Source organism: Macrosteles quadrilineatus, unplaced genomic scaffold (assembly GCF_028750875.1).
Source record: "Macrosteles quadrilineatus isolate MER2022 unplaced genomic scaffold, UCM_ALF_1.0 Scaffold_55__1_contigs__length_795759, whole genome shotgun sequence".
In the NCBI taxonomy this organism is placed as follows: Eukaryota; Metazoa; Arthropoda; class Insecta; order Hemiptera; family Cicadellidae; genus Macrosteles; species Macrosteles quadrilineatus.
In genome coordinates, this window is record NW_026542648.1 from 524,516 (window position 1) to 546,576 (window position 22,061).

General features: G+C 36.2%; 1 protein-coding gene across 1 annotated transcript in view; it reads right to left on the minus strand.

Annotated features, from left to right (window-relative positions):
* The window catches only part of LOC128981878 (uncharacterized), a 29,552-nt gene that overhangs the window by 2,290 nt on the left and 5,201 nt on the right, over nt 1–22,061 (minus strand). Inside the window, exons 5-10 of the mRNA XM_054400851.1 lie at nt 21,035–21,323; nt 19,022–19,171; nt 18,541–18,633; nt 14,443–14,621; nt 13,623–13,830; nt 1,435–1,547 (exon numbers count right to left, since the gene is read on the minus strand). Coding sequence (XP_054256826.1) covers nt 1,435–1,547; nt 13,623–13,830; nt 14,443–14,621; nt 18,541–18,633; nt 19,022–19,171; nt 21,035–21,323 — 1,032 coding nt within the window. The remainder of the gene's footprint in view (nt 1–1,434; nt 1,548–13,622; nt 13,831–14,442; nt 14,622–18,540; nt 18,634–19,021; nt 19,172–21,034; nt 21,324–22,061) is intronic.

Here is a 22,061-nt window from a genome sequence, read left to right on the forward strand (position 1 = left end):
CCATCTGTTTCTTTAGGAAGGTGACTTTGCAGGAAGCAGGTGATCTTCAAGTAGTCTTTTTGAACCTGCCACATTTCCTGCATAGTGGGGCAACATCATACTAACCCAGACAATGCAGATGCTTTCTTAACAGTTCATTCCGTTAATCAGTCATATTGTTTTCTGATTCTTCTCCTATCCAACTTCAGGGTATCTGAGGCAACCTGTTTTGAAGGTATGTGAAAAGTGAGCTTAGTTACTTTTAAAATAAGTGAATTAGCCTAACTCCTAGGACTTTCTCTGTAGCCTCGAATTTGATGGTCCACATATACTTACCTGAGATGCCATAGAAGGGACCAGACAAAGTTTGTCACCAGCATGGTAACTTCTAAACCAGAATGAACAAGCAGCCAACAAAGAATCAACCTGTTCAATGGCTTGACAAAGGAGTATTTTTCGGACATGTGATCTGCTGGCATATCCAGTACTTTTTTATGTACCACCTGAACGATTTTGGAGTGAGCCCAAATCATACCTGTGGTTAGCCTTAAGTTTTTGCATCTCATGTGGAGGGTTTCCTTCCTAGCTACTACACTAATGAAGATGTCACTGGGTAGAAGGTCCAGTAAACAGTCAAGGACATCTCATCCTTGCCCCAATGATGATGAGGCCAGCAAGTCTTTGAACCAAACCTTTCATCGCAGCAACTCTCTCAACCTTGATCCACCATAGAAGCGAGCCGTGTGGCATAGCAGGCTGGACTACGGATATATACAACCAGTGCAAGAGTGTGAGCAGTTCCCCATGTCCCTCTCACCAATCCGCCAATTGCCTGTATGCGATGAGGGACCACTTATCTCGGTCAATGAAGGTGCAGTCCCCAGTAAAGTGATCTGACTAGTATTACTCCAAGATACTTTAACTGGTTTTGCAATGATATTTCCTTACATTGTAGTCTTAGAGGGCCAATCCCTTCCAGTTTTCTCCTTCTTGTGAAGGAACTAATTTTCAGTCTTTACTGAACTGCTATCGTTTCACACAACCGCACGGATATCATTATCAGCACATTCCAAAGCAGCAAAATTCTGAAAACCTCCGGTAATTGCAGGGAACACACACCATTATCTCGACTGCCAAAACGCATCCTCATCCTCATCTCCTGTGATTACAGAGACATGATCATCGTTACCCACCAAACCACCTAGGTAGGACAATAGCCTAAATGTGAATATAACGACTTGGGTGTATATATCAGTAAGGGTGATTTTTTTGTGATATCACCTCAGATGTCATTAGGCCATTTCCCCCTAATTCTACTGTGAGTATACAAACCTGTTTTACAAGTTTTGATTATTGTGTTTTCTGTTTTATTGTTCCTAAGATGAAGGAAAACATATAAAAAATAGGCATAACTAATTCAACAAATCCCGGGGGCTTCAAGAGTTAAAGCTGTACCTGTGTTTGTCGGCCGCCTCCAAACTACTCTGCAGGGATCTTTCTGCCCTCTGTACCTCAGTCAGCTTATAGTTGTACAGCTCGATTATACCAGCCAGTGACAAGTCTTGTATCTAAACAAACATCAGTTATAAATAAAACACCACACTTCAAAAGGTATACAGTACACCAGAGTCTGAATAGCACTAACCCGAACCACCTATTGGGGAAAAAAAGGTTGCTGTATTTAAATAAATACTCCTGCAGCAGAAAACCTCCATTTTCACTCATAGCAAATAATTTGTTATTTTTGTATGCAATTTTACTGCATTTTTGGCTAACATTTGCATGGTAAAAACAGGGTAAAGGCCTATTTACTTTGGAATAGAGACTTTGGTCTAATTGTATCCAACAAAACAACTTCAACAAAACCCTTACATAAGATATGGGTAAAGTGGGTAAAGACTGAATCCTGAATCAATCAATAACTGGGAAAAGCGCCTGTTATTAAGAGTCTTCTTCACCCCTGCGAAAAACATTGAAAACATGCCTCGGGCGTCCCTCGCTCCTGATAGAATTCGTAAAGATATATTGCTAAAACTTTTTTTCCTTACAGATTAATGTTGGTTCTAGGTCCCTCATACACGATATATCCAAGAAAATCAATAGTATAAGTACAACAAAATCTTAAAAGTAACGTAAATTCAGTTACTTTTAAAGTTCAGTAAAACTATTTTTTAGTTTAATTTTCAATTTTTGAGGTATAAGAGACATAGTATAACTATTCAACTAAATTGTTGCCAAGTTTCAAGAAAATCTGTTGGAAAACAGCGTCCGAAACGAGGGACGAAATTAACATGTTTTCTCCCAAACGCCGGTCTGCCGAAGGGAGGCTACTGCGCTACTAGCCTTTTACAAAACTTGGCTCAGACGCAGGTGAGTCACCAACACGTGGTCGCTATTCGCCTACTGTCACTGTCACTGTCACTGTCCACACACCACACTAGAGGACTCGTGCATTACGTGAGTGAGGTGTTGGTATCCTGTTGCTTACTACAATAGTTGTTTCTATATCCAACATCATATTGTGTTGATTTAGTATTATTTTCACTGTTTGATGCAAGAAAATGGCAAGAAGGCGCGGCAAGAAATCTAGGCTTTTATTGAGTGCAACGCGGAGGAAAAAAGTTGTGAACGCAGGACTTGTAAAATGGCGACAAGACAGATGTATGAACAGGTGAGGCATTTTTGTATACTTTGTAGGTGTACGTATAATATGATCAATTTATTATTAGATTGAAGATAAAAACAGGGCGTGTTTTTCATGTCTTAAGTAAATTTCAGTGTCCCGTAAAGCATGCATTCCTACCTCTAGCAAAAGTTATTCGAATATTTTTTAGAAAGCATAGCTTAGAACAACCTGACACCAAGTTAAATTATAGTAATAGTACAATAAGCTGTCTGAGGGTGACAAACATTCGGTCAACTTGTACCGACAATTTTAATCTAATATGATTTTAATAATGTTTATTCTGTACACATATTAACAATTTATTTTAAACTTTTAGGTTGCAAGGTGAAAGGGAATTGATTGCTAATGAAATCGAGCCACACCAAGTAACAGATGAAAATTCCAACAATTTAAACTCTGTTGCAGAATTACAACCGTAAGTACAAAATCGATGGAATATAATAGTAGGCTATCGCTGTATAATAATTATTCTGAGGGTGTAAACTCTTTGTGAGGTGAAATTCAAAACGTTTACAGTTCTTTTGTTCATTATTTCCTTAACAAAAACGACGACGAAAAAAAACCTAACTAACATAATTTTTAAGCATTATTTATTCTACATAAATAATTACAATTTTAATTTTTAATTTTAGGTTGCAAGTTGAGAGAAGTTTGACTATTAGACAAATTATACCAGAGATAACAAATGGAAGTTCTAAAGATTCCACATCTGTTGCTGAATTTCAACCGTAAGTACAACGTTAAACTGTCAACAATATTTGACAAACAATGTTTATAATACTGACATAAAATGCGGTACAGTGATAGGTAAACAAAATCCACATACTTAATTTGCTGTGAAACTTACATCTAAATTTAAAATTCAAATGCGAATGGATTTGTATAGAATGAATTTTCTAGACGAAATAAATAACAAAATTGAACGAATGTTTAGAACTAGTGGCTAACAAAAGGGCGTGTTCAGGGGCAGTTGTGAGCTTCTATGACAGGTGCCGGGATTAACTGTTAAAGTGATAGTAATGTGAAGAACTCATTTGCATAGCAAGTTCGCTGATTTAAATTACAATGGGAAATTGAATTGAATTTCGTAAAAAATCTATTCAAATTGACTACTTATCTATTATTAATCACTTTGGCTACATAATTTTAATTTTAACACAAGTAGGCCTACAATTAAAAAATTCGAAATCGTATATATTCATTTTAATTCCATTTTTTCAGTTTGTGTAGCAGTACGCCGTGCGTACCTCGCAGCCGTAGGAGTTTACCGTACAGCGTGCCTACAAAACCAGATGAAACGTTGAATTATGTAATTAGTTTTGACAACAGTGACAGTAACGAAGGAGTTCACTCAGTTGATGAGTACGGAGATGACATCACCCCTTTAGATATTGTTGGAAGAAGAGTAGTGGACTTTAGTTATTTTTTTCAAGAGGTTAAAAAGATAAATGACCACAACAACACGATGGGATGCACAATATCAAACATGAACTGCATCAAAGAAAATAGATTCGGTTTAAAATCCGTGTTTACATTGAAGTGCAATATGTGCAATCTCATTTGTAAACTAAGCACAGAAAGAGATTGCAATGAAATAATGGACATAAACACTGCTAGTGTAGCAGGTACCATGGCAATTGGCATTGGTCATTCTCAGCTGGAGGAGCTTTTATCAGCCATGGAAGTTCCCTCTATGTCAACCAACACGTACATAAAATACCATGACCAAGTTTCCGATGGTTGGCAAGCTGCGGCTTTGGCGGAAATGGAAAAGGCAGCCAAAGAAGAAATTCAACATGCGATCGATGAGGGAAGATTTACTAATGATGGAATTCCAGTTTTAACGGTTGTCGCGGATGGCAGCTGGTCTAAGAGATCCTACCGTACAAACTACAATGCATTGTCGGGGGTGGTAAGTAGGCAATTTATTCTATCAAAAAAAAAGAACTACAACCAATAACAACCCTCACATTTTCACACTTTACCCTCACTTTACCTTACTCTTATTTCTATATAGGCTAATCTGATTAGCTCACCACGCAAAAATTCCAATATTCGCGATGCATTGTTTATTAATATTTGTTATCAAAGTAGATAGTACATGTTCACTTACTACTGCCAATATTCGAGTCTCCAACCAAGCACATTTTTAACAATACTTTTGATGGAGAATCTTACACTTTATTGACCATTTTGTGTAAGGGATCTTTACAACCTGCTCTTTACCTTACTTCTAACGGGTGACGTTTTACTTTATTTATTTTTATTTATTTATTTATTATTTTTTTACTTTAATTTAGCATCTAATTAATAAAGCTGGTAGCCGTTTAGAATGTGTTTTGACATGGAAATTCAAAAGAAAGAACAAAGAAATTCTAGAAATCTTTTTAACTATTGACTAATTTTGTAATTTTAACTTGTATCTTTGTTATAATAACTGTAATCTTATTTAATTTTGTACAGGCTGCTATTGTTGGTGCACACACAAAAAAGGTGTTGTTCTTGGGCGTTAGAAACAAATATTGTACCATTTGTTCTCGAGCAGAAACAAGTGCGACCCCAGTGACAGACCATAGGTGCTACAAAAACTGGGATGGATGCTCAGCCAGCATGGAAGCAGATATAATTGTGGAAGGATTTAAAAGGAGTGTGGAAATGTATAATGCAGTGTATGGAACTATTCTGGCTGATGGAGGCTCTAATGTGTACAGTCAAATTTTGGACACGAGACCATATAATAATTGGACAGTAGACAAAATTGAATGTTCAAATCATCTTTTGAGAAACTACTGCACGAAACTGCGTGATATTGCTTCTGATACAAAATCAGGTCCTCTGGAAATGCGGAAATTGCTTAGGAACAATATTTTACGCCTAAGATCAGCAGTGACAAAAGCTGCAAAGCACAGGAAAAATGAAAGTAGTACGGTCGGTGGTAAAACGGTGTTGCTTCTGCAGCAAGATTTGACCAATTCCGCCAGCCATGTTTTTGGTGAGCACCTCCAATGCAAGAGTCTCAAGTATTTTTGCCAAGGACCGAAAAAGTCAGAAAAAAACTATGTTCCTGCCATGAAGCAATGTGGAATGTATCAGAAGATAATGAAGCACATAAGCTTTTTGGTTGATAATGCCAGAAGTTTGATACTGCAAGACAGCAACAATCCAGCTGAGCATTTTAACTCAGCCGTTGCAAAAGTAGTAGGTGGAAAACGAGTCAACTTCTCTAAGGGCAGGTCATATGAGGCTAGATGTTCTGCAGCGGTTGTGTCCCATAATACAGGACAATCACTGTACACCCTCTACAAATCGATGATAAAACATAGTCCAAGAAAAGTCTTAAAATCAATGCAACATAGAAGAGCAATGAAAATACGCAAGGCTGCACTTAAAAGAAAAACAAAAGTAAAGAGACACAATTTGAAAAAAAATTCTATTGTTGAGAAAAGAATGTCGAAAAGTAGCTATGGACCCTTAGCTCAAAAGCCAGACATGCAACCAGACGTTCTGGAGAGAAAGAAAAGGGAATTTATCAAAAGCCTTAAAAGAACAGATGAAGAAAGAGAAGAGCTTGAAAAAGCTACTGTTATGCAATCAGAATGTGGAATGTGGAAGGAAGAAAGGAGGAAGCTTCTCACTGCCTCTAACTTTGGAAGTATTTGCAAAAGGCGAAAAACTACTAGCTGTGAAAACATGGTTAAACAATTGTTATATACCGACATTGATTGCCCAGCAATGAGGTACGGAAGGGGTAATGAAATTAACGCTATAGAATGGTTTGAAGAGCACAATGCATTATCTGTTTCAAAGTGTGGACTCTTTGTAGACAACGAAATTCCTTATCTCGGTGCAACACCAGATGGGCTTGTGGGAGATGATGCAATAATAGAAGTAAAGTGTCCAGAATCCTGCAGAAACTTGACCCCTGAAGATGCCATAAAAGAAAAAAAATTCAACTTTTGGACTGTTACAAAGACGGATGATGTGGGCTGTGTAAATAAAAATCATAATTATTTTTACCAAGTCCAAGGCCAGCTTCACATTACAAAAAGAAGCATGTGCTTCTTTGTGTTGTGGACACCTTTGGGAGCTCGAGTGGAGGTTATAGATCGGGACGACACTTTTTGGCAAGAAAAAATGGTAAATTAATCTAAAAGCCTTTTATATAGATTGCCTACTGCCAGAACTGATCGATCCACGGCACACCAGATCAATGCCTATTAGGAATCCAGCAAACTATGTGCATCCAAAGACAATAAAATCGAAGAAGGATTAAAAACTGTAGGCGTACATTAATCAAACCTACATTTCTTTATAGGTACTTGTTGTAAATAGTTTTAACTTATGTAATGTAAATTATTGTCTCATAGACTTGATTATTAAATACAAATTAAATAAATTGTAATTCAAAGGCAATAATGTATCCATTAAACCTACATTTTGTACATTCTTTGAGGTTGCATATCATAATTTGTCAATAGTAAAGTTCAAATTTGTTGTCAGTCTAAACACATTTATATTGAAACACACTCATACAAACTATTATTATTTTATATTTGTTCTGAGCTTACGTTGTATTAAATTTATCTTTCCATGATGGGTGCATAATTCATTATTACCTAGGTCTTTTATAAAAAAAACTACTTTGAAATTTATCTTGATTGTATCTGTTGACACTATTGACATAATAACTAATTACTTTAGAGAAATTGTGATCTAAGCTAAATACGCACGAGAAACATATTATTGACAACTTTGTGAGGTACCAAATTTTAAGGGGGGTAAAAACGTATTGCTAGTCAACAAACACCATAACTTACCCGATTTTTATCCACAACATCCTAATCCTAGGCCTATGTGTTGGCCCTAGCTTGGGCTATGGGCCAAAGAACGTAGGCCTACTTTTGATAACAGTGAAGTACACGAACACATCCACAACTACATATTTATTCATAATAGCAATCCTTTTCACCAAATAAAGTTAAAACGACCGATTTTACGAATATTTAACGCCGATGACAACATCACTTAACCTCAAAATGGTGTTTGTTGACCAACGACAGACGACAACTAGACCGGCTCAACAGGCGAATCCCCGATCAGCTGTTGGCTAGTTTCCGAAATCGCCACCGCAGCGCTTGAGCCGCGGCCGAGGAAATCGGGATTTGAGCCGGACAAGATTTCGCTGTTCGACCGTCGACTCGTTAACGAGAAGCCTCTTCGCACAACGAAACTAACTTCGCCATACGATATCGATTCAGGTTAGCTACGTTTTCAGACTTTCCTACTTTCTTTTAAATATTCTTTTTCTAACATACGCATACTCGTCTGCCATTTATTTTATCCGTTTACGTTCGATTATAATTTTCTAAATTTTATTAACTTACTTCTTACCGACTCGTACAAAACCCGCCAGTTCCTGCCTGCCAGTGACTAGCGGTTGATATTTTTCGGCTCTTTTAAACCAATTGGCTATTAAATTACGTTAATTCAGTTCGTTTCACGATTAAATTATTACTTAAGTTACTCCAGTTAATTCGACGTTTTAATACCCCGAGACTCGTCGTCTGAGTTCTAAACCCCGTCTTTGGCGGGTGAAAGAACCAAGTCTTGGGAGCAGGCTGATTTGAACAATCAGCTACGTAAATTGATACTAAATTTATTTTTAATCATCTCACGTTAAATTATCCGTTCAGTTATTAAGCCCCGACGACTCTGTAGGAATTGCTTTTACACTATATTCGATTTTATATTATTTACCTAGACCTTTAGTTAAATATTTTAAAGTTCATTACGAGTATTTATATCACATTGGCTTAAGATTGGATACTCGTCGGCCCTACAGAGTCATTATAAAAGTTAGGCAAAATTCTCCAAAACACTTTTACGAAGGCTGGGATGATATAACTCCAACTGAGCGTCTGCAGGATTTCCTGAGCGCTTCTAGAGCTCTGAGCCTTCGATAAAATTTTAAATAAATTGATCAGTCAAAGCCGTGACAACTTCGCATCGACCCCTGGATTTTTCTCGGCTCCTTCTGAGCACTCCGGGGAAGAAATTTGAGTGTGGCCGGTTCTAGGGGTAGGCCTAGCCTGACTTAGGTGAATACTAGTTTATTCCCCCCCCCTAGAATTCTGCGTCACAACTTATTCACAACTGCACATGCCAAAATAATGAAACTTTTAAGTAATTGCTGTTTTAAGCTAGAATGATCAATTTCAGTTATTCTAATAATACACAATTTCATGGTATTTTAAGACTAATTAATTTTACTTTCTAATTTAATACTTTCTGAGATTTAAAAACTACCTATCTCATGACTTTGAAAATTCGTAAAATGTAAACCAAACGTCAGAACCTAATAAAACTTTAATACAAAATGAATTAATGCTTGTTTTGAAGGTCATTGTATTTATTTTGTAAATATTCATAATGCTAAGGCACAATGTTACGCATATTATTGATATTAAATTAACAAACAATATTAGTTGCGCTCGCCACAAGGGCTCCTCACGCTCACAGCTAGTGAAGTAAAAGATCGATAAGATCGCCGCTGCACGTGCGTAGGTGCGGAGTCGCGTCTTTAGTAGTAGTTTGTTTACACGATGTTTTCAGAAAGGCGCGCATAATGACCCCGCGCTACCTGCCCGTCCACACCACCTCCCCCCCAAGGCTATCCCCCCAAAACGGAATTACACCTAGGGTGATGAAGACTCTTAAGGACATTTGTCACAGTAAAGAAGTCAGAAATCCCTTAAACAACAAAGTGGTAGCATTTGATCAATTGTAAACATTAGTGACTACTAAGCTAAAGAAAATTGTCTATTTAATTGTGTTTCTACACTACTGCCACTCTAGGAATAATGTTTTTAGACATAGGCATACTTTATTTACACAAAACAATCCATACATGCATACATGTCTAGGTGAATAGGTACATTCGCAAACCCTTTAAGAAGCAAATTTGCAACCAAATCGTCCAATCCTTCCTGTTTGTACAAATTGTATTAATATGAGTGTGATCTACCCTATTTGATGACTAATCCTTCAGGCAATGGGTGAAATAGAATATTTTTGGCACAATAGCAATGCCCGCATCCCATTATAATAAACAAATTGTAAATAACAGCTGGTAATATAGAGTGGCAGGGTGTGTAATATTTGACAAGGATGTTAAGCAGAGCTATCAAAAGGTGAACAATGTCAATAAATACAAACCCTTTAAGAAGCGCAATGTCGTTTTTAAATATTCAGTCTGAGAATAATTATTTTAATTTTGGATAGTTCTTGTGGCGGCCGCTAGGTAGACTTCATTCTTCTTTCATTTATTCTTTTGTCGAAGGAGCCAAAGCACCCCGACGGCTACCCGGTACCCATAATTAAACATAACCCGGGCCCCATAGTGTCAGATGGAGCTTGCGCACCAACCTTGAACACACCATGGGTGGATGACTTAAGGCCATCAAGCTCACCGGCTGCCGAAGCAACCCTTCGGAAAGAGGGTTACCCCTCAATCCTAACCAGGGATACCGGTTACTTGGTTGCACATACACTCCAAATGGTTTCCACCAAGGCCGAAACCCTGAAGGACCATAATGGAAGATATTTTGTCTGAAGATAACAGAAAAATAGATTTTGTTAATTTATTAAAGTTGCACAACATGTACTATACAGTAAACATACCAACTAGAGTTACAGATACAAGTGAAACAGCAATAGATAACTTTATTACTAACATTGACAAAGCCTATATTAAAGTGCTGTGTTTAGTAACTGCACTCTCAGATCATGATGGACAATTGCTCACAATAAATACTATGAGTAAAGAAAAATCCAATAACCCTAAAATATTATTGGAATCAAAAAGGATTTTTAGCAAAAATAATATTAATAGTTTTATAAAAGATTTAGAATTTGAGAACTGGACACAACTTTACCAAACCCCTATTGGTAAAAAATTTACATTTTTTTACAATATTCTAAGGTTTTACTTTGATAAGAATTTTCCTGTGACTAATGTTCGTACAAAACACGGATTTAAGAATTGGATAGATAGAGAGATCAAAGAAGAAAGGCAAAACTTATTAAACGCTTGTAAAAACAAAAGGAAAAATAAAAATGTGACATTTAAATTGAACATAAAGCAGCAAAAAAGAAGGTTAAAAAAACTCATAATTGAAAAGAAGAAACGATACTTTCACAATAAAATCACTTTATCTGAAAATGTAGCAAAAACTACTTGGAATTTAATCAACACTGAACTTGGAAGAAATTCTGCTAATTTACCATCCCAGATTATTTTAAAACATAATGGAAATTCCGTTACTGACCCTGTGGAAGTTGTCAACATAATGAATGATTACTATGCAGACTTAGTTGACAGCACAATAATTCCAAATTTGACTAATAAAGATTCCTTTGGGGATAGCCCCAAGCAGTCCAATGCTGTTATTGCTGATAAGTCTAGATTTAAGTTTCACACTATATCTGAGGAACAGTTAGATAAAATAATTAATTCAGTAAAGAACAAGTGGTCATCTGGATACGATGACATCCCAACAAAAGTCATTAAGGCTTCAAAAAGAGCAATTCTTAAGCCTTTACTGCATGTTATAAATGCTTCTTTGATATCTGGAGTATTTCCCACAGAATTAAAAATCTCAAAAATTATTCCAATATTTAAAAAGGGCGACAAGAAGGATCCTGCCAACTACAGACCTATTTCAATCCTACCATCATTATCAAAGTTTTTTGAAAAGTGTATGTTGATGCAACTGATTATTTTGAAAAAAATAGCTTATTAGATTCGGAACAGCATGGTTTTAGACAAAATAAATCAACTATTACTGCAGTCATAGCTTTTGTTGAACATATTGTGGATAAATTAGACAAAGGTGACCATACTGTTTCTGCATTTCTAGATCTGACTAAAGCGTTTGATAGTGTATCCCATTCTATTTTACTAGAAAAACTAACTTCTAATGGAATAATTGGCAAAGATTTAGCTTTATTAAAATCATACCTAATAGGTCGAAGGAAATATGTGGAAACTAAACACCTCAATGGCAATAAATTATTTAAAATAAAGTCAAAAACTAGATTAATTAAATATTCCGTTCCCCAGGGATCAGTCCTGGGACCATTCCTATTCCTTGTGTATTTAGGAAAGTTACCAGAATGTCTTTCAAATCTAACATTAAATAACAAATTTTGTATTTTTGCAGATGATATTAATCTAACGATAGCTAGTAGCAATAGAAGTAATGTTTTTGATCAATTATTCCTAGCAACAAACAAAGTCAACAAAAGACTAAGTAACTTGAACCTTTTAACTAATAAAAATAAAACAACAATAATTAAATTCTCTTGTAAAAATGGTAATTCAAGGAATGACACAGAACCAACAGACTGCCTTACTGTTGACCTTGCTGAAAAGTCAAAGTTCCTTGGTATTCTACTGGATAGAAAACTGTCTTGGTCAGATCATGTAAAAGAGGTCTGTTCAAAAGTTAGTTCAGGAGTCTTTGCTCTGAAGAGATTGTCCTCTTTTTGTGACATCAAAACATTGCAATCAATGTATTTTTCAATGGTCCATACCCATATTGCGTATGGTCTTGAAGTATATGGAGCAACATCAAATTTTAACCTCAAAAAAATTTTACATCTTCAAAAAGATGCAATAGGATCAATGCTTAAATTGGATTTTGATGCACACTGTAAAAAACATTTTATTGGATTGGGTATCATGACAGTTTATAGCCTTTATATTTACAAAACTGTTCTTCATGTTAAACGTAATATTTCAACATTTACTAGAAACGTCGATAATCATAATTACAACACAAGAAACCGATATAATTTCCAAATTAATAAGCATAAAAAAGAAATATTTAAACAAAAACCATCATACATTGGAATACAATTTTTTAATCAATTACCAATAAAAATCAAAAATGAAACAGATGACAACAGATTTAAAAACGCTCTAAAATTACATTTAACACAAAATGCTCTCTATAAATTCAAAGATTTCTGGGCTAAGCAATAACAGCATTGACTTAAAATGTTTTAGGCCTATTGCTGTTTCACTGAGCTATATTTTTGTTTTCACTGAAGTATGCTTTTGTTTTATACCTACTTGAGAGATGACTGTATTATTTTTTTGTTTTGTTCTTGTATATTGTATTTGTCTTTTATTTGTGTTTATATTTTATGTAATGATGAATTTGACACCATTCTTGTATATACAATTTTATATACTAATGAATAAAGATGTTTTGAATTGAATTGAATTGAATGCCCTAAACGCAACACAGTGCAAGCAACATTCGGGACCTATCTGATCCCTGACAGGCCGAAACCCGCCATCAAAGCCAGGAAGAAGGGGATCCAACCACCCATTTACACCACTACCCGATCGAGGCCAACCCATTCACTGGGAAACCAGAGATAACCAGGGCGATAGATCCCCAGATACCCCTAGAGGTTCCAGGAAAAACCCCCCACACTCTAGATAACCATACCCACCGGGCTCAGAGACAGGGATAGGCTAATGGAGTGTGACCACCGACCATTACCCTCACACTGCGGAAGGTTCTGTTCCCCTAGTGTCCCCGTGAGCTAACGGGGCCGCTAGGTAGACTATCGCAAGTGCACGGCCAAGTCAGCTTACTGAGTGAGACAAAGAATCGGCTTAGAGAGAGAGAGATGCGCTGCCGCGCGAACGATCCTAGCGGCGGCCGCGCGAAGCTCATTTCAGCGACAAAATATCAGTTTGATTAATTCCCCATAAGCATTTTGCTTCTTAAAGGGTTTGCATTCATTGACAATATAGTCTTGTAATTTGTTACTTTTATTTAAATTACATTTTGTCTCATTGATGTATATAAAGGGGTACTAATGCTTTAAAAGTTTAAAATAGCGGCTACATTATTTTCATAACTATTTGTTTTAATCTTACCTTATTTTTTGCAATCATATCTTCTAATTTCTGGATTAAACTATTCAAACTTTCACTTTGTCCTTTGCTAAACCTCGGAGCAAAATCAATCTGTGTTGTTGGGCTTGGAGTGTCGGTAATCAAATCCGGGCGAGGGTTTCTGGGGGGAGGTGATGGCAGTAAAAACAGTTGATTAAGATCAGCAAGATACTTGGACATTCCAGTCAAGCTGAAAATAATAACTGTTGTAATGAAAATTCCATAAAAAAATTCCACAAGTCAACCTACATAATACAAAACAAATTCCTCACAAAACAAAACCTATTGAATTGTCATCGTCATATAACAATCTGATAGGCATTGTAAGCAATAGCCTAATCAAGTATATAAATTGACTTGTCATCGGTATAAACTTGACTTGTATATTCTGATTCTCTTGCTTATGTACAATCCCTGTAGTGGATGAAGGGAATCACTGTCTGAATAGTGCCAAGGATGGTAGTTATGTTAATCAGCCCTTGCCTTGCTGTGCAGTATTACCGATTCAACCAAGTGAAGTGCTAATGCCTTTTTCTATTATCGTACTGTTTTAAAAGTTCAAAGGCAGTTTTTCCAATGACTATAGGGTTGTACGAATGCTGTAATTGTTTGCATTTAGGTTTTAATGGTTTAGGATACAATTTGTAAATTTTTCCCAGATTCCAGTTTCAACACAAAGTTTCATTCCAAAAAACTACAAAATCTATAAGGAGGGTGTGACAATGAAGTTAAGTAAGTGTTTTCAATATTTGAAGCTAACTGCACACTTTTATAATCAAACAATCCTAGTATGTTTACTTACCAGTCGCTTGAGAAGCTTGTTGTGCCAGCTAGATACAGGATTTGTTTCTTCACTTCATAGGTTCCAGAATAGAGGGCAATAGCTAATATTTTTAGTATCTGCTTTTTTTGCAAGAGCTCTGAATATAAAAATAACCACTCCTTGTCATCCAAACTCAGCTCTGACAGAAAACCTAAAACCTGAAAAAAAATGTAAAAAGTTTAGAAGATAGCAGAAATTTAGACTCTACTTATGCTGGGTTTTCTTTTTGTGTGTTCGTGTATTATATTGTACTTTTCATGTTTTAAAAATTTACAGTCTTCAGCAGAAAATGGCTAAGACATTTGAGTCTGAGGGTGGCACCAATTCCATGCCAAAAACTGTTGGATGCAATTTTAAGAATTACAGTATTGTAGGTAGATCAGACTGAGTGATCATCACTACATAACTGGCAGTGGCAGCCATCCCGACATGTCACATATGTGGAGAGAGAAAGAAAAGCAACTGCAGATTTTACACAAGAAAGAAACCAAAGATAATAACACCGCATCATGTCTCACGAGGCAAGGGTGCCACCACTGGGTGTACAGTGATGTCTCACTCAAACTTAGCCCACCTCCTACACTCCACAATTTTAAATATGCACTGGTAATAAGGAGACTGTGAAACTATCATGAAGTACCAATCAACCTTTACATCCTCCACCTTTATGCCTAAACTGGTCGCCAAAAAGACAACTTAGAAAGCATTACTTTGGCAATCAGGTTGCTAAGAAGCAAGTAAGGTTAAATAAATAAATATTTCTTTATTGTCACATAACATTTTTTTACATAGCATAGCTAAAAAACAGGTGACATTGTCAAATTATGTAATCTATATATTTAATACACAGTTGTAACACTGTTTTCTCAGTAATTACTGGACCGATCTACAAGATTTATGTCTCAAATTAAAGGGGATAGTGTGTAGATTTGCCGAACTTCCTTAGAATTTACGTTTTTTCTAAGGGTTACGACCTACAGCCCTTTAAAAGTCGAGTCAATACAATTCTTATTGAAGAATATAATACATAGTTGATAAATTAATCGTCAGCTGTTTAATGTTTATCAGACATTTGTTATTATTTTTATAACCTCACTTTCAGTATGCAATTATTAAACTTGGAGTTTCTGTTTATAAACACACGATTTTGATCAAGGAAAGTGTATTTGTTAACTTATTTTTGAAATGTTTTAGTTTTCCTGCAAAGTGATCTAAAGGAAAGTGGTAATTGAGTTTAAGTTTGAGTATGGAATGTGAAATAATACCCATAGTAGGGAACGGAAACTTATTGTTTTTATCAATATAATTTATTCTCTACGGCCACCAGAATAATCATGGGGAAATCCGCTTGCAAGTTGTACATATAATTGCTAATGAGTGGGAAACATACAAACATTTTATAGTAGGTGACGAATCTTACTCAAGATCAGTGTTTAGACGTTCAGTGGTACCAAACTTTACCTTCTCGAGATGGCGAGTACGCTGGGATACGTGGAACTACAATATATCAGTGAATTTTTTTTTTCAAGTACACAGGGAAGTTGCTTGAGAAACTGTGACTTACTATTTGGTTCTGGGGAAGAAGTATGTGACTTGATGTTTAATGGCAATGTTGACTCGGGTCATTATAGCGTTATAAAACTTTATCATTAACCCCAGGGTGTGAAAAGTACAAAAAGAAAAAGAAAAGGTAATCATTAACCGGGCGTAAAGAGACATACCGAACGAAAAAGAAAGTAGAGAACCATCGAACTAAAAAGGTAAAGAGCAGTGTTGGTGTTAAATGTGCTCTGGAATTCCCTACAAAAAAATACCAACTCTTTTGAATTGGGGTCGTTATATTGGATTTGTCACTACTTCAAATCTATGAATTCCGACTCAGAACCGACTAACTGGGACACAAAAATGTTTTAGTTTTCCTGCAAAGTGATCTGAAGGAAAGTGGTACCTAATTGAGTTTAAGTTTGAGTATGGAATGTGAAATAATACCCATAGTAGGGGACGGAAACTTATTGTTTTGATCAATATAATTTATTCTCTATAGCCACCAGAACAATCATAGGGAAATCCGCTTGCAAGTTGTACAGATAATTGCTAATGATTGGTAAACATACAAACATTTTATCGTAAGTGATTAATCTTACTCAAGATAGGTGTTCGACGTCCAAATTTTACCTTCTCGAGATGGCGAGTACGCTGGGATATTAGGAACCTACAATTTATCAGTGAACTATACCCTAACTATATTTTTTCGAGTAGGCCCTACACAGGGAAGTTGCTTGAGAAACTGTGACTTGCGATTTCAGTTCTGGCGAAGAAGTATCTGACTTGATGTTTAATGGCAATGTAGACTCGGGTCATAATAGCGTTATAAAACTTTATCATTAACCCCAGGATGTGAAAAGTACAAAAAAGAAAAAGAAAAGGTAATCATTAACCGAGCGTAAAGAGACATACCGAACGAAAAAACATGTAGAGAACCATCGAACTAAAAAGGTAGCCTAAAGAGCAGTGATGGTGTTAAATGTGCTCTGGAAGTCCCTTCAAAAAAATACCAATTTTTTTGAATTGGGGTCGTTAAATTGGATTTGTCAGTACTGCAAATCTATGAATTTTGAGTCAGAACAGACTAACTGGGACACAAATATTTTTTCCTTATGTTGTCACAAGGGGAAGGTAAAATGAACTCCTTATCAACATTTTGAGTTTATGGAAAATCTTATCAACAGCGACTATAAAAAAGTATTAAGGGTCAAAAGAGACAAAAAACGATTTGAGTAAAATATAATACAAATCTGCATTTGAAATGGCCAGTTCTAAGTCTCACTTGAATCAACATCTTTCTGGTAGTGGTAGTCTACATAGTTTTAAAATCCACGACTCCTTTTCCATCAAATTGGACCGTTAATACCCTCTAACATTGAACAAAGTATGCCCAACTTTATATATACGACGTAAACACAGCTTTTACTCACAGTATGGGTCAAAGATTCGTGAAATGCGACCAACTGCTGATGCGTGATTTACATGTAGGCTAAGTGACTATCTTTATTCCATACAACAAATGTAATGAAAAAAAAACGAGGAATATAGGAATATACTTGAGCAAATTATCTAAATATCATTAATAGCTGCTTATTAGGTTATCAGCATTGCCCAGTTCGTATACTATTTATTTTTCAAATGAAACTCGAATTAATATAAAACATTCATTTGGTTAAAATAATATATCGGTTTGATTAACATAAAATAGTTTATACAGGCAAACTATCAGTTCTATTTCATGTAACAAATTAAACAACCCCTAAATAAAATACAAAGATAAACAGTATTTGTTAATTATTATTTCTTTTATTGCTGACAATATTCCCGTGGCGGAGCACGGGCGGTTAACTAGTAATAACATTAAATAGTAAATATAAATATGAATAGCTAGAATTAAAGATTAATCCAATAATTACAAACCATCCAAAATGTCTTAGAATAGAAATAAAATTACAATAAAAGGAGATTAAGTGGAAAGTTAAAGATTAAAATAATTACAGAATCGAGCTGTCCATTAAAAATTCATTAATGCTGTAATAAGTTTTACCTAGTAAAAAGTTGGCAAGGCTGCTTTTAAAAGAATTAGTATTTATTAATATTTTTAATTTTGGGTCTAATTTATTAAAAAATTTTTTCCCGATGTAGGAAGGTGTTTTTTCAACAAGTTTGAGATTGTGTCTAGGATACTGAAAATTATTTTTGAATCTCGTATTATACGAATGCTCAAAGTTTCCGCTGCAAAATTGAGGGTAGTTGGATTGTACAGTTAGCAAGGTTTTATAAATAATCAAATTTGGAACCGTCATTATATTTAACTGTTTATAAATTGGTTTACATGAAGCTTTCCATGGTGAAAAAGTTATGATTCGCAAGTAAGGTTATTTATCCTTTACAAATAGTATTTACATTTTTGTACTGATAGTATTAGGCTAAAAAACTATGTAAAACACCGGCATATTGAAACTGATAACACGATGGATTTTTTCTGGTGGTTAAATTCTTTAGCAATAAAAGTAAGCCAGCTAAACCTACCTCCACACACAGCTCTGTGAGGGGATGATGGAACAGCTGGTTTTCATCACTGGGGTTCAAAGTGACTAGGGGAAGTAGAAGGTTCTTGACAAGCTGTGAAAAGTTAAATATTATGAAATAGTATTTAAGCTACGAGGCTGGGAAGTATGTGTTTAAGGTACAAGTATGAGAGTTCCCATGGGAGGCTTACCCAACTCACGATTTCATGCATTAACACCTTCCCAGGCGATTATTGGGATGAATTTTGGAATTTAAGAAATGTTACATAAATTATGGGTAAAAAAGAAGATTATTTCATTTATTTTTAGGCCTACTTACTCTACTTCAATTTTCTTTAATAAGATAATAATTGTTTTTCAATTTTTTTAACACTTTTCTTATACTATTTTTTTTTTTTAACAATACAACAATTTTTACACTATTCACAGTATGATTTGTACTGTGACTGAAAAAAGAGAATTTGATTTGAATTGATAATAACCTCCTTGTCTACTTGAGTAGCAATGAGACTACAGAAGGCAGAGTTTTCATTCAGTTCATGGAACAGATGAAACAAGCCAACCAACAAATCCCTCACTGACGCTTTGCTTGTATCAGCCTTGCAGTTGGTGTGTAAGATCTCGATGAACATCTGGAAAATTATAACAGCATTTGACCAATGGAAAAAAGAAAATCTACAGAATAACATTGTTTAGAATAGGCCTAACAATATTGTTTGCAAACATTATTTATTTATCATCTTAAACTAAGAACAAATACTTTGTATAATTAACTTGATTTTTTTCAAAATTTATTGTACAGGGAGCTGCAAAATGATCTAACGGTTTTTTTTGCCGCCCTGTCGAGCAAGTGAGTGGTGGAAAATGTTGGGAATAAGGGCATTCCAAAGCCTATGTGCGGATATTTTTATTAAACCATGGAGCTGTGGACCGCTGAGCACTGTGCGATTGTAGGGGAAGTGTTTTTAAAAGTTGCAATTCAGTTAAAAGTTTCAAAGTTTGTAGCTGTTCAGCGGCAGTTCCGTAGACGTTTCAATGCGGGTCCAAGAGGAAAAGTCCCAACTCGAAACACAATTTTGCTGTGGGTGGGTGACTTAATACTAATTCATTGAAACAAAAATCAACAGGCCGTCCAAGCCCGGACGCCAGAGAACGTCGAGAGAGTGAGAGAAGCTGTGAAAGCTAGTCCTCTGCGGCCTACATGCAAACAAGCTTCAGCTCTGCACATGTCTGGCCGCTCGGTAAAAGAATATTATGATACAAACTGCATTTTCATCCATACAAAATGGCAATAGTGCAACAGTTGAAGCCCAGTGGTTAGGCAAAAAATAACTCATTTTTAGAACAAGTGATTGATTTGCTCAAAAGTGACAAAATTGTCATTATTGAAGCACACTTTCAACAACACCACACAGTCTTCCTCACTCTCTTGATATTCTCTGGCGTCTGGGTTGACCTTTGTTGATTTCAGTTTCAATGCTGAACTATAGTTCGGCCGCGTAGAAAACGACCTGCGCGCTAATGCTAAACCAATGCTGGAGGAGGTCGTTTTCTAAGCGGCCGACCTATAGTAGCTCTAATGTTACCCACCTACAGTAAAATGGTGTTTCGAGTTGGGATTGTCTGCAGGTAGGCTTTGGAATGCCCCTATTTCCAACACCCTCCACCACTCACTCGAAAAGGCGGCAAAGAAAACTGTCAGATCATTTTGCCGCTCCCTGTATTTGTATGTTTGTTTTCCCCAAAAATTATATCTGGGAAACAGAGTAGCTTGTTAATACTTTTAGTGCAGTATGACCAAGACAAAGATTTGGATGGAAGGAACTAATATTGTACATGTGAGAGTTTGGAGTACTTCAATAACATGAAAACTACTTAAACCAATGATTTTTCCCATGAATAGAGCCAATGTAGGCCTACCATAGGCTTGATCGACATAGTAATTTTTTATTTTAAAACTCTCCTAGGGCTCTACCCTAACGGCTTGCATAGTTCCTATGTTATTCTTATGAATACACTTAATATTAGAATTGCCAAATTGAAATAAACCACACAAATTTTTTTGTGCTTTATCAAAATTGTGGACATTTATACATGAGTTAATAGCTTTTCATACAGCAGAACTATAGAACATAATAATTGTTTTTATCTTTAGTGTTCCCTTCCCGTTGCGATGCATGGGTAGCCTATGGTAGCAAGTTTATCTACAACATGACTTGATTTGTCAAGTCACCCTGAGGGTGGCGCTCTACATCGAAGTCGAAACGTCGGAGAGTGATAGTAGTGAGATTTTGACATGGACGTCACCAGAAGACCACTATTCTACAGTAAGTGACTGTGGAAGCCCATCCAGAAAGATACTTCTGTTTTTGTTTCAACCAAAATATTTTTCTCTTTCAAAAACTTCCAACCATATTTAATTCATATTGACTGGTTATAAATTACATTTACTAGTTTAAAACTACTTGCTAATTGTAATCATACCACACAATTACCTGAAGCTGAGTTCCTAAACAAGAGGTAATACGTTTATACTCCTGCTCGTCTTTGTTGCGAGACTGACGCAGCATCACAGAGAATAGCTGCAGAACAGCTGGGGCGACGTTGTCCACTGATACCAACCTCAGCAACACCTGGGCCAAAAAGGTGAACATAGCTGTGACAGCTGGCATCTCCAGGTCTACCAACTGTAGCAGAAACTCCACCATCTGCTGGGCACACTGCCAATCTGCTGACTCTCGGCTCTTGACAGCTTCCATCAACTTGTTGATCTCTTCTGGGTAGCTATTTAACATAGAAAAGTGGCATAAGTTTTCTAAAAAAGTTTAAGTTATATTAGTTTCTTAAAGATAGATATTTTAGTTAAAACAAAATTTAAAAAAAGGCAAAGTGACTGATTGCAAATTTTTGAAAAGGGACCAAGTTCAGGTAGCTTATAGATTGTGCCAAGCGAGATGTGGAAGCGCCCAATAACAACCATTCCACTAATCTGAGTGGTATCCTTCAAATACAGCTGGGTAGCTGAGTGGTTATAGTGCTTTCCTGGTAGTCAAAACGTTGCTGGTTCAATCCTGAGAAAGGTTAGTAGCTTTTTGATAGTTCTAAACTGGACCCAGCTGTCCTTGATCATAAGGATTTTAATAAATGTTCCTGGTTAATAAAACAGCTGGTCTAAGGCAGTAACAAAGCTATACAAGGCATCTCAATTCATTCTACATGCATCCTCATATTTGGGCCAAAAGACGCACCTAGCAGCTCAATTGGTAATAGGGATGGACGGGTCCCAAAATATCGGTACATTTTTGGGAAAAAATATTCCCGGTTCTCGGGACGGGATTTGATCCGACGAGTCATACCGACAATCGCGCCGTGACCGCAAAGTCATAACGGAGATCATGCCGTGACCCGTGACCGCGAGTCATACCGACAATCACGCCGTAATCGCGAGTCATTTTGACAATCGCACCATGACCGCGAGTCAGATACAGCAAGATACAGAGGATACAAGCTTATGGGACAACC